The sequence below is a fragment of the Theropithecus gelada genome, chromosome 2 (assembly GCF_003255815.1).
Source record: "Theropithecus gelada isolate Dixy chromosome 2, Tgel_1.0, whole genome shotgun sequence".
Classification (NCBI taxonomy): domain Eukaryota; kingdom Metazoa; phylum Chordata; class Mammalia; order Primates; family Cercopithecidae; genus Theropithecus; species Theropithecus gelada.
This window is the reverse complement of record NC_037669.1, coordinates 54,425,998-54,438,793: the sequence shown is the minus strand read 5'-3', so window position 1 is coordinate 54,438,793 and position 12,796 is coordinate 54,425,998. Positions and strand designations below refer to the sequence as shown.

Genomic DNA, 12,796 nt, shown 5'->3' with positions numbered 1-12,796 from the left:
CCGAACGACAGTCCCCTCACTCACCTCTGCCCTCAGAGCCACCCTTCCCCACCCTCTCAGGGAAATCCCCCTGGAGACCATGGTGGGTATGACCCCTACCGCTTCCCCTTGCTGCCCTGAGAGGGCACAATGGGACCTCCCTGAGGAGGCCACGCTGTTCCTTAGCAGCCACGGGAGTGTGTGTGCAACGTGGGTGTGCAAGTGGCTGGTGAGAGCTGGCCGGGACCTCTCTGTAGCCACCCTCCCTCAGCACCAGAGCTGGGCCCTGGGGGGCAGCACAAGCACACTCACCTCCATCCCCTGGCCCGCCCCGGCCAGGCCTGGGCCCAGCCCCCAAGAGCCTCCTGTACCTGCGTCTGGATCCGATTCAGGCCTCGGAACCACAGGATCTGGCCCCGCCGCAGCTCCCGCTCTGCATGGTCGATCTCCTCCACGTCCTCGTTGAGCTCCTCCTCCGGGATCTCCTCCTTCTGCGTGAGCCTGCCTGCCTCCTTGAGGAACTTGAGTCTGCTGGTCGGGATGGTGGCGATGACCTGCAAGGGACCCCGGCTGTCAGAATGGGGGGGCTGTCCTTCCCGGTGGCCTTCTTTCCCTGACACCCGCTCCTCTACCTCCCTCCTCCTACCGACTCACCCAGGCATGTGATCAATCCACTCCTTTACCCACCTCACCTGTTCCTCAGCCCAGTCTTTGACAATTTCCTTTTTTTTTTTTTTTTGAGACAGAGTTTCACTCTTGTTGCCCAGGCTGGAGTGCAATTTGCTTTTTAATTCACTCATTCAGAGTCAGGGTATATAGTGGACAATCTTGGCCTCTAGGAGTTGGACAGATGTGGCTTTCAATACCCCAGACAGTCCCGGTCCTATGGCCTTGGGCAAGTCATTTAACCTCACTGAACTTTGGTTTTCCTAGCTGTAAAGTGGGGGCTGCTCTGGGCATGGTGAGAACTGGGCACGGTGGAGGGTCTAACTCGTCCTGCATGAGCCTGGCCCGTGGCTGGCTCTCAGCCCTCCTGGGGTTACTTACTCCTCTGTCTCTTATTCCTCCTGAGATCACTGGACCCTGAGGGCAACCAATCCTGGACTGGGAAGGCAGTATGGGAAAGAGCTATGCCTTCATTCCTAATCTTCCCCAAAGGGCTTGTCTATGGGGCTGAGGACCCAGACGCAGGCCCTACAGGAAAGCTGAGGTGGCAGATGCCAGAGGTCCCTTCCATCTCCTGTAGGGATAGACAGACACTGGCTCGAATGCAGCCTCAGGGGGCTCCCTGGGAGTGTAAAGTCAGCACTGACCACTGGCATTAACCTTAGTCCTCTGAATCCTTCCCTCAGATACTGGGCCCAGCCCCGAAGAGCCTCCCGTAGGGTGTGGGCCCCAGTGGGATAAAGATGGCCTGGCCCCCAGGGTGCCCAGGGAATGGAGTTGCTCAGTCACACCTGGTTTATCACTCTCCAAAGCAGCCCCAAAGGTTACAGGAAGCCCTTTTGGATGAAACTAAACTTTCTTATTTATCTTTTAGTTAATTTTTGCCCCTGTAGCTTCTCACTCTAGCCTGCAGACAGCTTGAAGGCAAGAACAATGTCTCCCACCCATCGGGTCCCACTGCCTGGATGTGTGAGCACCTTGGGAATAAAGCCCCTTAGGCCCTGCATTGGTTCTGGGCACTCCTCCCAAGCCTGTGTCCTGGGTCAGGAGCCTTTGAGCTGCATGCTGTCAGAGCTGTGACAGGGTCTGGAACTCAGGCAAACGTAGAAAAAGGAACTGGCGGGAGAATATTCTGGGGTCAAAGCTGGAAGGGCCCCTAAAAAGCATCCAGCCCAAGGAGCCCTGAAGCTGGGGCAGCTCTCAGACGGCCACAGGCACAGCACTGAGTAGCACTGCAGTGTGGCAGAGTGTGTCCTGTTTGCGTTCCCTCTGAGTGCTCTACAGGACCCTGATTGACGCCAGCTGGCCACCAGCGCCGGCAGACCATTGATTCATCTCCCTTCCTAAGAAGGTGCTCCAGCCTTGAACCCCTGGCAGGCCATGGCTTCTAGCTGGAGTTTCATAATGTCATTCTCATTACATTAATGTTTTTGTTAGCTTCCATTTATGACAAGTGATACTGATTTTCCAGTTCTTAGTAATATGACATTGCCTTTAAAAACAAATTTAAGTTAAAAAAACTGATGTGATTGAGAGAAAATATTATGTAAACAACAGAAGCAGTGGTAGATAGATATAAGGCAAAAATCAGAGCAGTAGTACCCAGAGGACCAGTATGGGACCTGGGACAAGGCCCCTTGCTTAGATGTCCAGCGACAGGGAGGGGCTTGCCAGGGGTCTGGCAGCCGGTTCCTAGGGGTCCTGGATTCTCCATCCAGTGCTGTCTCCCTTGCCCTGCTAAAAGGCACCTCCTGCGACCTTACCTGGCCAGGAACTTACCTGGCCCCAAACGAGCTCTCCTAACCCAATGAATATGCACCACATCCACTGGTCCAGCTGCAGTGGAGAGCAGCTGAATGGCTTCCCTCCAAACTGCACGATCACTATCTGGAGGTTAGAGGGGAGCAGAGAAAGAGAGAGGCCATCAGGGGCCAGCACAGAGGGCTGGGGTCCGGCTGCTTGCTGTCCACCCAGGCCTGGTTAGGGTGGGGGCCTCACTACCTGGATGGCAAAGGTGCCCAGCACAATGGTGCAGAAGATGGGGTTCCGGAAGATGCCGTCAAAGACGTTGCGCTCGCCGTGGATCTTGCGGGCGTTGATCTCGTTGAAGAGCTGCATCATGACGAAGGTGTTGAAGATGATGGTGTAGTGCTCTGAGGGTGGCGAGTGCAGGGGCGCGTTCCTCCCGCTGTCAATCTGGAACATCTTCTCGCCTGCCAAGTGAGAGGGTGGGGCTGGGCTGAAGGCAGCGGTGGGGGAATCAGAGGGGAGATGCCCGGTCTTTCGTGGGGGCCTCTTCTGAGCGGTGAGGTGAATCCCCAAGACACAGAGGCATGCTTGGATGCTGGGGGGCCAGGTGGCTGTGCTGTTGGCAGGTCAGAGAGTAGGAGTGAAGGGTCAGCAAAGCCCTCTCTCTGGGGGAGAAAGGCCTTGGAGAACTGTCTTCCACGTTTTCTGTGGAAACCTGATAAAGGTGGATGGCCAGCTGTGTTAAAGGTGGGCGACATGGCTTCTAAAAAGTGACCCCAGACTGGCAAACTCATTCTGGACTGCGAGGACAGGATACCTGCGGGAGGCTTTGCGCTGCCCCGAGAGTGCTGCTTCTCGTACCCGAGCATGTCCCTTGCTGAGACCTCTACAGACTCATGGGGCTGTTACTAGAGATGCCAATTCCTATATGGAGCCCAGGGCTTCTGGGCCAGGCTGGCTCCGGACCCTCCCATGTGGCTTCATTCTAACACCTGAGCTGTCACATGGCGGGGCACTGCTGTGTAGACGCTGCTGATGGGGCGTCTGATGCAGTCCTGTATCATTTTTGTTTTGTTATGTTTTTGAGACGGAGTCTCGTTGTTGCCCAGGCTGGAGGACAGTGGCGTCATCTCGGCTCACTGCAACATCCGCCTCCTGGGTTCAAGTGATTCTCTTGCTTCAGCCTCCCAAGTATAGCTGGGATTACAGGTGCATATCACCACGCCTGGTTAATTTTTGTAGTTTTAGTAGAGATGGGGTTTCTCCATGTTGGCCAGGCTGGTCTCGAATTCCTGACCTCAAGTGATCCACCCGCCTTGGCCTCCCAAAGTGCTGGGATTACAGGCGTGAGCCACCGCACCTGGCCAAGTCCTGTGTCCTTTTGCACAGTGAGTAAACTGGTGCCAGGAGGCTTGTGGAGTTTTCTGGGTGTGAGATGTCCCAAGACTACCCAGGGTAGGCGCTGCTCAAGTGACCAAGCCAGCAAGCCGACCAGGACCCCCGCTCTCCTCTCCTCTCCTCTCCAACCCCTCCACCTCCTCTGAATCTCTTCTAATTCTGCATATTTGTGGCTTCCTCTAAGCTTTTTCATGATAGGTTTTACAACAGTAAAATGTGTCCTGACAACACACTACTTTCTTTTTTTTTTTTTTCTTTTTTCCTTTTTTGAGACGGAGTCTCGCTCTTGTCACCCAGGCTGGAGTGCAGTGGCCGGATCTCAGCTCACTGCAAGCTCCGCCTCCCGGGTTTACGCCATTCTCCTGCCTCAGCCTCCCGAGTAGCTGGGACCACAGGCATCCGCCACCTCGCCCGGCTAGTTTTTTGTATTTTTTAGTAGAGACGGGGTTTCACCATGTTAGCCAGGATGGTCTCGATCTCCTAATCTCGTGATCCGCCTGTCTCGGCCTCCCAAAGTGCTGGGATTACGGGCTTGAGCCACCGCGCCCGGCCACTACTTTCAAAATTTATAAAAGGCAACTGCCTTTGAGGAATGGATCCGTGCCCACCTCCATCATACTCTGGACTTTGAGGACGAGTGAAAGGCCAGCTCCAGGAGGCTCCTGTAAGGACAGCACTGGCCCTGATTCCATGTGGGACTGTGGGTCAGATCCTACCCCTCTCTGGGCCTTTGTTTCCCCATCTGTGACCTGGGGGTAGGCTTTGCTGGGATTGCCTCCGAAGCATCTGTGGAAACCAGGTCAGTTTTGGCCCAACCAGACCTGGTTCTGTGCCCAGACTCTTCCTCAGACTGGCTGTGTGCCCTTGGGCAAGTCACCTCACCTCTCTGAGCCTTGGTGCCCTCGTTTGTAATGTGGGGTGGAGGCAAATGTGCTTGCCTCACTGAGTGGAAGACCCAAACACGCAGCCCAAGTGGAAGCAAGTGAGAATCGGTGGTGGTGTGAGCGTGTGTGCCCTTCCCCAGGAAGCCTTGCTGAGGGTCCCTTCCACCAGGCCAAGATAAGGTGCTGGAATGGGTCAGAGAAGGGGTGAGTCACTCCCCTCCCAGTCTCAGGCGCCTCTGGGGCTGCCATGCAGTGCTTCAGCACCTGGACAGGGCCTTGCACAGTCTGTACTTGGTGCCAGGAGCTGTCACCAGTGGAGAAAGCCACTGATGGCTTTGGGGTCAGCCAGAGCTGGGACAGGGCCAGGCCCTCTTCCAAGACTCGCTGGTGTGGCCTTGGGCAACTTACTTGACCTCCCTGAGCCTCAATTTCCCCATTAGCAAAACAGGAGGGGGTTGTGACTCGAGAATGCTGAGTGACAGCCGTGGTGCACCAGGAAGGTGATGACCCCGCCTGGGAGAGGTGTGGGTAGGCGAGGCGCTCACCAACGAAGAGCAGGGTGAAGATGAGGGCGAGCTGGTAGACAGCATGGCCCAGGATGTTCTTCATCATGGTCCTGGAGATGAGCGGCTTGTTGCGGCCGTATGGCTTCCTCAGCAGCAGGGTCTCCGTGGGCGGCTCGGTGGCCAGTGCCAGCGAGGCAAACGTGTCCATGATGAGGTTCACCCAGAGCATCTGCACGGCTTTCAGAGGGGAGTCCTGGGGACAGGCAGGAGAGGGCTGTCACCTGTGTGCCCACCTGCCCCTGTGAAGTGCTGGGTGGGTTCGTGGTGTATTGTCCACAGGCTCCTGCTGGAGGCTGGAGGCCGACCTACCCCTTCGCTCCCCAGCAGGCATGGAGCCGTTCTCTGATGCCCTCTCTGGAGATCAGCGCAGACCCACCCACCTCAGCTCCATCTTCCCCGCCAGGAGATAAGTGAGTCCCCCCAGGCCCAATGGCCACCAGCTCCCTGCCTTCTGGTAAATTCAGCAGCATCTCACCATCTTCCCCTCTCCCCTTCAGCCCCCAAGGAGGGGGGTCTCTCCTGGCTGAGGCCAAGACCATTCCCACTGCCTCCAGCATGGGTTCCTACCTCCTCCCCCCACTGCCTCCTCCCCCTCGGGCTCTCCTATCCTACAAACAGAGCCCATTCCCCAACCCCCAATTTCTTCTCCCCTCTTATCCCACCTTACCTTAAAAAATTATTGTATGTATCTATGACTCAAAAATTAATACATTTCAAGGTAGGAAATGTTGGCAAATGAGGAATAGCAGAAGCAACTAAACTTGTCAAGGACCTCACCACTTGTAGGTCACCACTGTCCAGGTTCTGGGAAGGACCCTTTCGGACCTGTCTCTTTGGCTGAGAGGAGCTGGGTCTGCTGTCCCCATCCTTTCTCACATGCCCATGTATCTTGTCCACAGCAGCCAAACTTTGGCCCCTCCACGCTCCCAGAATGCCCTCCTCCCATGTCACCAGCACCTTCTGTGCCACGAGTTGCAGGACCTCTTCTCGGCAACTCGCATGTCACTGACCTCGCCCCTGCACTTGGCCACTGCCTCCCACTTGCAATCCTGACCCCACTCTCCTGGTCGTCATCCTCCCCTCCTTTTAAATCTGTGTTCCTGCCTCAGCCCCATTCTTCTCCTCTTCCTGTGGCTTTAGCTACATCCATGGCCTGTGGAATACCTCCTCCAGGAAGCCCCTAGACCCTGTAAGCTCAACAGCCCAAACCGGATGCTCTTCCCACTTCTGTCTTCTCCCAAGCCCCATATACCTGCATCCCTTCCACTCATCACCTCCCAGGTTTCATTACAGCCCCTGCTCCTGGCCTTCTCTCCCACCTCCTCCCTGCCTCAGCCTCACTCCCCGTGCCCCTGTCCTCCCCACCCCTGGGCTTTCTCCGATTCCATATACCTCGGGGTCAGGCGTGCCCGTCTTCCTATCAATGCTGCATGGCCTTGCCACCAACTCAAACAAAGACCTCAAGCAAATTGATAGTCGTCTCAGAACCTCAGTTTCCCTATCTGGCATCAAGACCTTCAGGTCTCCAAGTTGCTGCTGCCATGGGAGTGTCCCTCAAGCTGCCACTAGAGGGAGTATCTCATCCATAGACCAGGAAAGAGGGCCCTTCTGAGCAAAAGGAAGCCCCCAGCCACCCTTCCAAGGCTCTGATTCTCAGGGCTGGGGTAGCCAGAGTTGCCACCTATATTCCCCTAGCGCAGGAAGCAACAGAGGGGAGCAGTGTTCCAGTGCCACACAGCTGTTGGGGCAGTGCTGCACTCTGGGCCTCTGGGGGCTCCTGTGGGCATGGGCTTGTCTGCCCAGGTGGCTACTGGGAGGGTTGGGCCTTGGGGATCCCCTGGGGCTAAAGGAGACCCATTCTTGCCTCTCCGGCTAGGCTGGTCAGTCCCTGTGGGGCGTATCAGGAGACTGCAAGAACAATGGCAGGTCCTTGGCCAGTCCATCCTCTAAGCCTCAGTTTCTGCCTCTGTAAAATGGGGATCATCACAGTTCCCGCCTCATGGAGCTGCGATGAAGAAGCGGTGTCTGCAGACATCCGGGGCCTGCCTGCCAGGCTCAGTGCATAGGGCTGCTTCAGACCCAGTCGTGGTATCTGGCCAGACTCCTCTGTGACCTTCCCAGTGAGCGAGACCCCCGACTCCCTCCAGCTGTTCCCACCCAGCACCTCCTAAGGCACTCCACACTCCAGTTCAGAGTCAGGGCCCCGGGGCCCCTACTGGCTCTTTGTCCTCACCTGGCTGCCTGATCCCCTCGGGCCTTGGCCCGCCCTTCCCTGCCTCCCTCTGCCCTCATGGTGGCCAAGGGCCCTGCCTTCTCTTGAGGAATCCCTCTCCCGCTTCCTGCAGTGAGGGCCAGGCTGTGAGGCTGACAGCTCCCATTTGCTGTGTGACCTTGAACAAGTCACGCCACCTCTCTGAGCCTCATGTCCTTGACTCCCCTGGGGCCAGTGCCTGCAACTGAGCCCTGTGATGCAGTTCCTGGCTCCCAGCAGGCGCTCCATCGATGGGTGCCTCATCCCTGGCTGTTGTGACAGGGACAAACTGGAGTACCCTAAGGCCCCCGAGCCTCTGGGGGGGTCTCCGCCCTCCCCCAGGCTTTGGTATGGCCTCCTGAGGACCCACCTGCGTGATGCAGGCCCCCGTGAACGCCACAATCACAGCCACCACGTTAACTGTGAGCTGGAACTGCAAGAACTTGGAGATGCTGTCATAGACATTGCGGCCCCACATCACTGCCTTGACGATGCTGCTGAAATTGTCGTCTGTCAGGATGATGTCTGAGGCCTCCTTGGCCACATCAGTGCCTGCGATGCCCTGTGGGGACAGGGACAGGAGGCTGGGTGGGGTGGCCAGGGGAGGTGACCACTTCTAGCATCACCATCCTCACCCCATCCACATCCTCAGTCCTACACAACTCCCTAGTACATACACCCAGTGGGCCCAGCACAGCCAGACCACACAGGGACACCCCACTCTTCACGCTCCTCACAGACCCAGCTCCCTTCACCCTCAGGAAGCCTCACCCTGGCCCCTTCTCCCGCTCTGTTCTCTTCCTCCTCAGCCTGTAAGTGTCCCCCTTCGCACAGCTCCCCCAGAGCAAGGAGCATCCTACGCCCTTCCAGGAAGACCTCGGGGTCAGGCTGAGTCTCAAGAACGGTGGGCACCCACGGCGGATGGCGAGTGGGCCAAGTGTGAGCTGGGGCTCCTGAAAAGCCAGTCCAAGGCTGTGTAGTCCCATCTCCCCAGCCCCCACCACCCCAGGCCCTCTGCGGGCCGCTCCTACCATGGCAAAGCCCACGTCAGCCTTCTTGAGTGCAGGCCCGTCGTTGGTCCCGTCCCCCGTCACGGCCACCACCTGCCGCTGCTCAGTGTGTGTGCTGTCGATGATGCCTGTGGAGGCGGGAGTGTGCTCAGGCCCTGGGCCACTCAGGTGGGAGGCAGTCTGGGCCAGCCCTTGTCCTCAGGAGGGGCCTGGCTGGGCATGACTTCCTCTCTGGTCCCTGTCCAGTCGCCCCCTCCATCCAGGCTCTTCTCAGCTGCAGGCTGGCCTATAGCTGCCAGCAGGTCATGCTGGGCTCCTTATTGGGCTGGTGCTGGCTTGGGGCCCCCTGTGGCCTGGGCCCTGCTCACCTCTCCAGCCCTGTCTTTGCTCTCTGCAACCCGTGGCCACATTGGCACCCACCCTAACCAGAAACATCGTATCCTCTAACTGTGCTCAGGGCCCCCTCTGCCTCTGCAGGGCTCCCAGGGTTTCAGCAGGACCCCACCATCTGTTCCTCCCGACACCACTAGCCAGCAACCTTCTCCCTGGGGAGTCCAGGCTTGCTGAGGAGTCCTTGGCTTTGCCATTTGCCAATGACCTCTGTCCCACCATTCTGGCCCTGACCTCTCTCCAGACATTCATCTTCAATAAAACGTTCAACAAGTAACAGAATGAACAAATGACATGTGGCCCCAGTCGCTGAGCTGGGGCCAGTGGAAGAGGGTGGGTGAAGGATGTCATCGGTGGGGACCTGTGGAGTTTGTGGGACTCCTCATTCATTGGGCTTGCAAGCAGGGATGTCCATGGGCAGGACAGGAATTTGGGTGTCAGCATCCATGTGTCTCTCTCTCATTCTGCACATTGAATGTATCACCAAGGCCTGCCAATTCTGGCTCCAAAATCCCACTGAAACCCTTCCTTTCCTCTCTGTCTCCACCCTCTGCCACCAGCATCACTGGGTTTCCTCTCACTGACTCTGGGCTGCCCCTCCAACCTGCTTCCCCACAGCAACCCCAGGATCTCTCTAAAACCCACGTCTGAACAGTTCCGTCCCCCACCCATCCCCGGAACGTCATTCTTCCGCTTTCCCCCTTGGCCTCACGATAACATCCATGTTCTTAGCTCCACTTATGAAGTCCTCTGTGACCAGGCCTCACCCGCACCCTGACCTCTTCCCTTCTCTCATTGCCCGGCCACCCCCAGTCTGTGCTTGCAGTCCCACAGAGCTAGCCCTCGCTGGCCCGTCTCTGCGCAGGCTGTTCCCTTGGCTGGAGGTACTCCTGTCACCCACCTGTACTGTATTTTTGGCTCAGATGCTGCCTTTTCCAGGAAGCCTTTCTGACCCTCTGAAGATCCCTGCCCACCCTTAATCAGATCCCTGTAACTCTGTGCGCTGCTCCATCCTTGCGCATCTCTCTGTTCTGTGCCTAGCAGACAGCGGCAGCCTGTGGAATGAGGGGCTGAGGTCCATGACTTGGGGCACTGTGCCCCCACCTGCTCCTTGCAGCTCTACCCTCTTCCAGGCCCAGCTGCAGTGCCCTGTGTTCTGGGAATCGTCCTGGGCTGCTCCCACCCAGCTGGCAGTGAGCCCTCAGTTCCACCGTCCTGGACTCAGCCTCTCCAAGCTTGTCCCCTTGCGACATTGGGCCTGAGTTTCCATGGTTCCCTCAGTCAGTCTGGGGGCCCCTCCAAGGCAGGGAGGGGTCAAATTTCTGCCCTGTGGCTCCCAGGTGGCGTGGACCTTTGCATAGCTCGAGCTGTGCGGAAAGCTGGGAGGAAACCTTTCCCCAGACCCCTTCCCCTCCTCCAGTCCTGGGGTGGCCTGACTGTGTGCAGTCACCAGGGGCCTTCCTGTGGCTGCCTCCTAAGGCCACATTTCTGTTCTGTCCCCGCAGACCTCTCAGCAATTATTCCCACCATGGGCCACACCTTCCTCCTCCACAGGCCTCCTTTCTTGTCTTCCTGGCACCACTCCCCGCTGGCCATCCTCCTGCCCCTCTAGCCTCCTCCCCTTGGCCTCCTCTGGTAGGTTCTCAGCCTCACCATCACTCAGGCAGCTCTTGGCTTCTGTGGCTCCTCTCTCCCCACCCACATGTGCCACCCAGGACTCTGTCTCAGGCCTGCTCTCCGTCCTGGCTCGATGTCCAATGCTCTTCTCCAACAGGTATAGACTGATGGGATCCCAGACACTCCTGCTCCTCATCCCTCCATGACATGCAAACCACCACCCAGCCCAGACCCCTCCACCACCCAGACTTTCTCAGACCCGCACCTGGCAGCTCCACCTGAGGTGTCACCACTGTGGGCAGGTGACAGCTCTTCAGTGGGACAATCCTGTGGGACAATCCTGTGGGACTGCCAGGCCATGCTCTGCACTGCAGGGTAAGTTTTCTAAAAGGATGCTTCTACTCTCTAAACGCTCCCATGTTCCCGAGCCTGGTGACATGGTGCAGGCCACGGCAGGGTACTCAAGTGGGCATTGGTGGCCCTGCAGGATCTGCTGCCCTCCCACCTGCTCCAGTCTCCTGTAGCTTCCCTCTCCCGTCCCAAGGTCCTGGCCCAGATCCTTGAAGGCACCTGGGGATTTTCTGCCTCTAGCCCTTTGCAGAGCAGTTCCCTGCCTTGCCTCAAGCACAGGCCCTACCAACCCTGGAGCCCATCCCACCTTCCATGGCCTGTGACCTAAAGCCTCCCTAATCCAAGTTTGAGGCCAGTGTCGGGCCGAGAGCACCCCTGCCAGCAGTGTAGCCTTTCGCTCTATGCAGGGACCACTTATTCAATGCTGCTGCATGCAACCTGGCCCAGGAATTCCACGTGGGCAGGACCATGCCTGCCCTGAGCAGGGCTGGCACCTAGCAGGACCTCAGTAAACAGTTATGGAGAGAATGAGTGAATGAATAAGAGTAAGGATGGGCTGGGGGCCTTCTGCTCCCTTGTGGTTCTGGGGTTCTCTCCCCAGGCCAGATCTGCTTCCATTAATGTCCTTGGGCAGCACCTTTGAAAGAGGAATCTAAGATGTTCTAGGGTGATCTCCGGTGGACACCTGCTCCCATAGCCATTTTACAAATGAGGAAACAGAGTCCCAGAGTGCGATTTGCCAAAGGCCACAGAGCAGGTCAGTGGCAAAGCCAGGACCGTGTGACTCTAAAAATACCCAGTTGGCTGGGTATAGTGGCTCCTGCCTGTAATCCCAGCACTTTGGGATGCTAAGGCAGGAGGACTGCTTGAGGCCAGGAGTTCGAGACTAGCCTGGGCAATATAGGGAGACTCTGTCTCTACAAAGAATTAAAAAAAATTATCCAGGCGTGTTGACACATGCCTGTGGTCCTAGCTACTTGGGAGGCTGAGACAGGAGGATTGCTTGAGCCTAGGTGTTTGAGGTTGCAGTGAGCTATGATTGCACCACTGCACTCTAGCCTGGGTGACAGAGGGAGACCCTGTCTCAAATAAAATAAAATAAAAATAAAGAGTGCCCAGCACCCGGCCACCTAGGCTCAGCAAGTGGTGCACCCTCCCTTTGGAGGGAGGAGCAAGACTTTGGCTTTTGGTCTCATCCCTCAGGTGGCTATTCCCAAGACAGCGCATCCCTGGGGTCCTGGTCACAAATGTTGGTTGGTTGCCTCAGGGACCAGACAGACCAAGAGACTAAAAGCTCTGAGACCAGACTGAGAACAAGTGAAGTAGGCTAAGTGTCGGACCACAAGCAGCAGTAAGGACTGTGTCAAAGGTGAGAGAGCAGGGTCTGAGTAGTCTTTCAAATTCATCATTTAAAAAGGCGCTGTACCGGCCACATAGAACACGTCTGTGGGCCCCATTCAGCCCTGAGCCGGGAGTTTGGGACCCCACACAGGCCCAGGTCCATTGTTTCCTAGGGGAGTTGGAGGCCCAGAGAGAAGACTTAGTCCCATCCCCTTCTGGCCCCTTGCAGGCTCCCAGGACTGAAAAGGGGGTGACATAAGACTGTACCCAGGTGTGGAGAGTCGGGGGCGAGGGGCCCTTCCCTTCTGGGAAGAAGCTGCAAGTGCCAGGAGAGGAGGGCCCAGTTTCCGGCCTGGTGCTGGGCTTCAGGATCGCCCGTGCCTGCCCAAGTCTTACCTTTAACCAGGGTATGCTTGTCCGTGGGGGAGGAGCGAGCCAGCACCCGCAGCTTTGGCCAGATCTTGTCAATTCGCTCCTGCTCAATCTGGAGAGGGATGGGGAAGGGGGCGGGTCGGTGGGGTTGGGGAGACAAACTGAGGCCTGGAGAAGGGAGGGGACATGCCCAGAGTCACTGGGCTCTTAGCAGCACACTGG

General features: G+C 57.3%; 1 protein-coding gene across 6 annotated transcripts in view; it reads right to left on the bottom strand.

The window, feature by feature from the left end:
• The window catches only part of ATP2B2 (ATPase plasma membrane Ca2+ transporting 2), a 382,654-nt gene that overhangs the window by 13,786 nt on the left and 356,072 nt on the right, over positions 1 to 12,796 (bottom strand). For all 6 annotated transcript variants that reach the window (XM_025377226.1, XM_025377224.1, XM_025377229.1 and 3 more), the window contains 7 exons: positions 12,599 to 12,686; positions 8,525 to 8,631; positions 7,864 to 8,055; positions 5,222 to 5,435; positions 2,647 to 2,858; positions 2,425 to 2,532; positions 351 to 533 (listed from right to left, as the gene is read on the bottom strand). In XM_025377226.1, the coding sequence (XP_025233011.1) occupies positions 351 to 533; positions 2,425 to 2,532; positions 2,647 to 2,858; positions 5,222 to 5,435; positions 7,864 to 8,055; positions 8,525 to 8,631; positions 12,599 to 12,686 (1,104 nt within the window). The remainder of the gene's footprint in view (positions 1 to 350; positions 534 to 2,424; positions 2,533 to 2,646; positions 2,859 to 5,221; positions 5,436 to 7,863; positions 8,056 to 8,524; positions 8,632 to 12,598; positions 12,687 to 12,796) is intronic.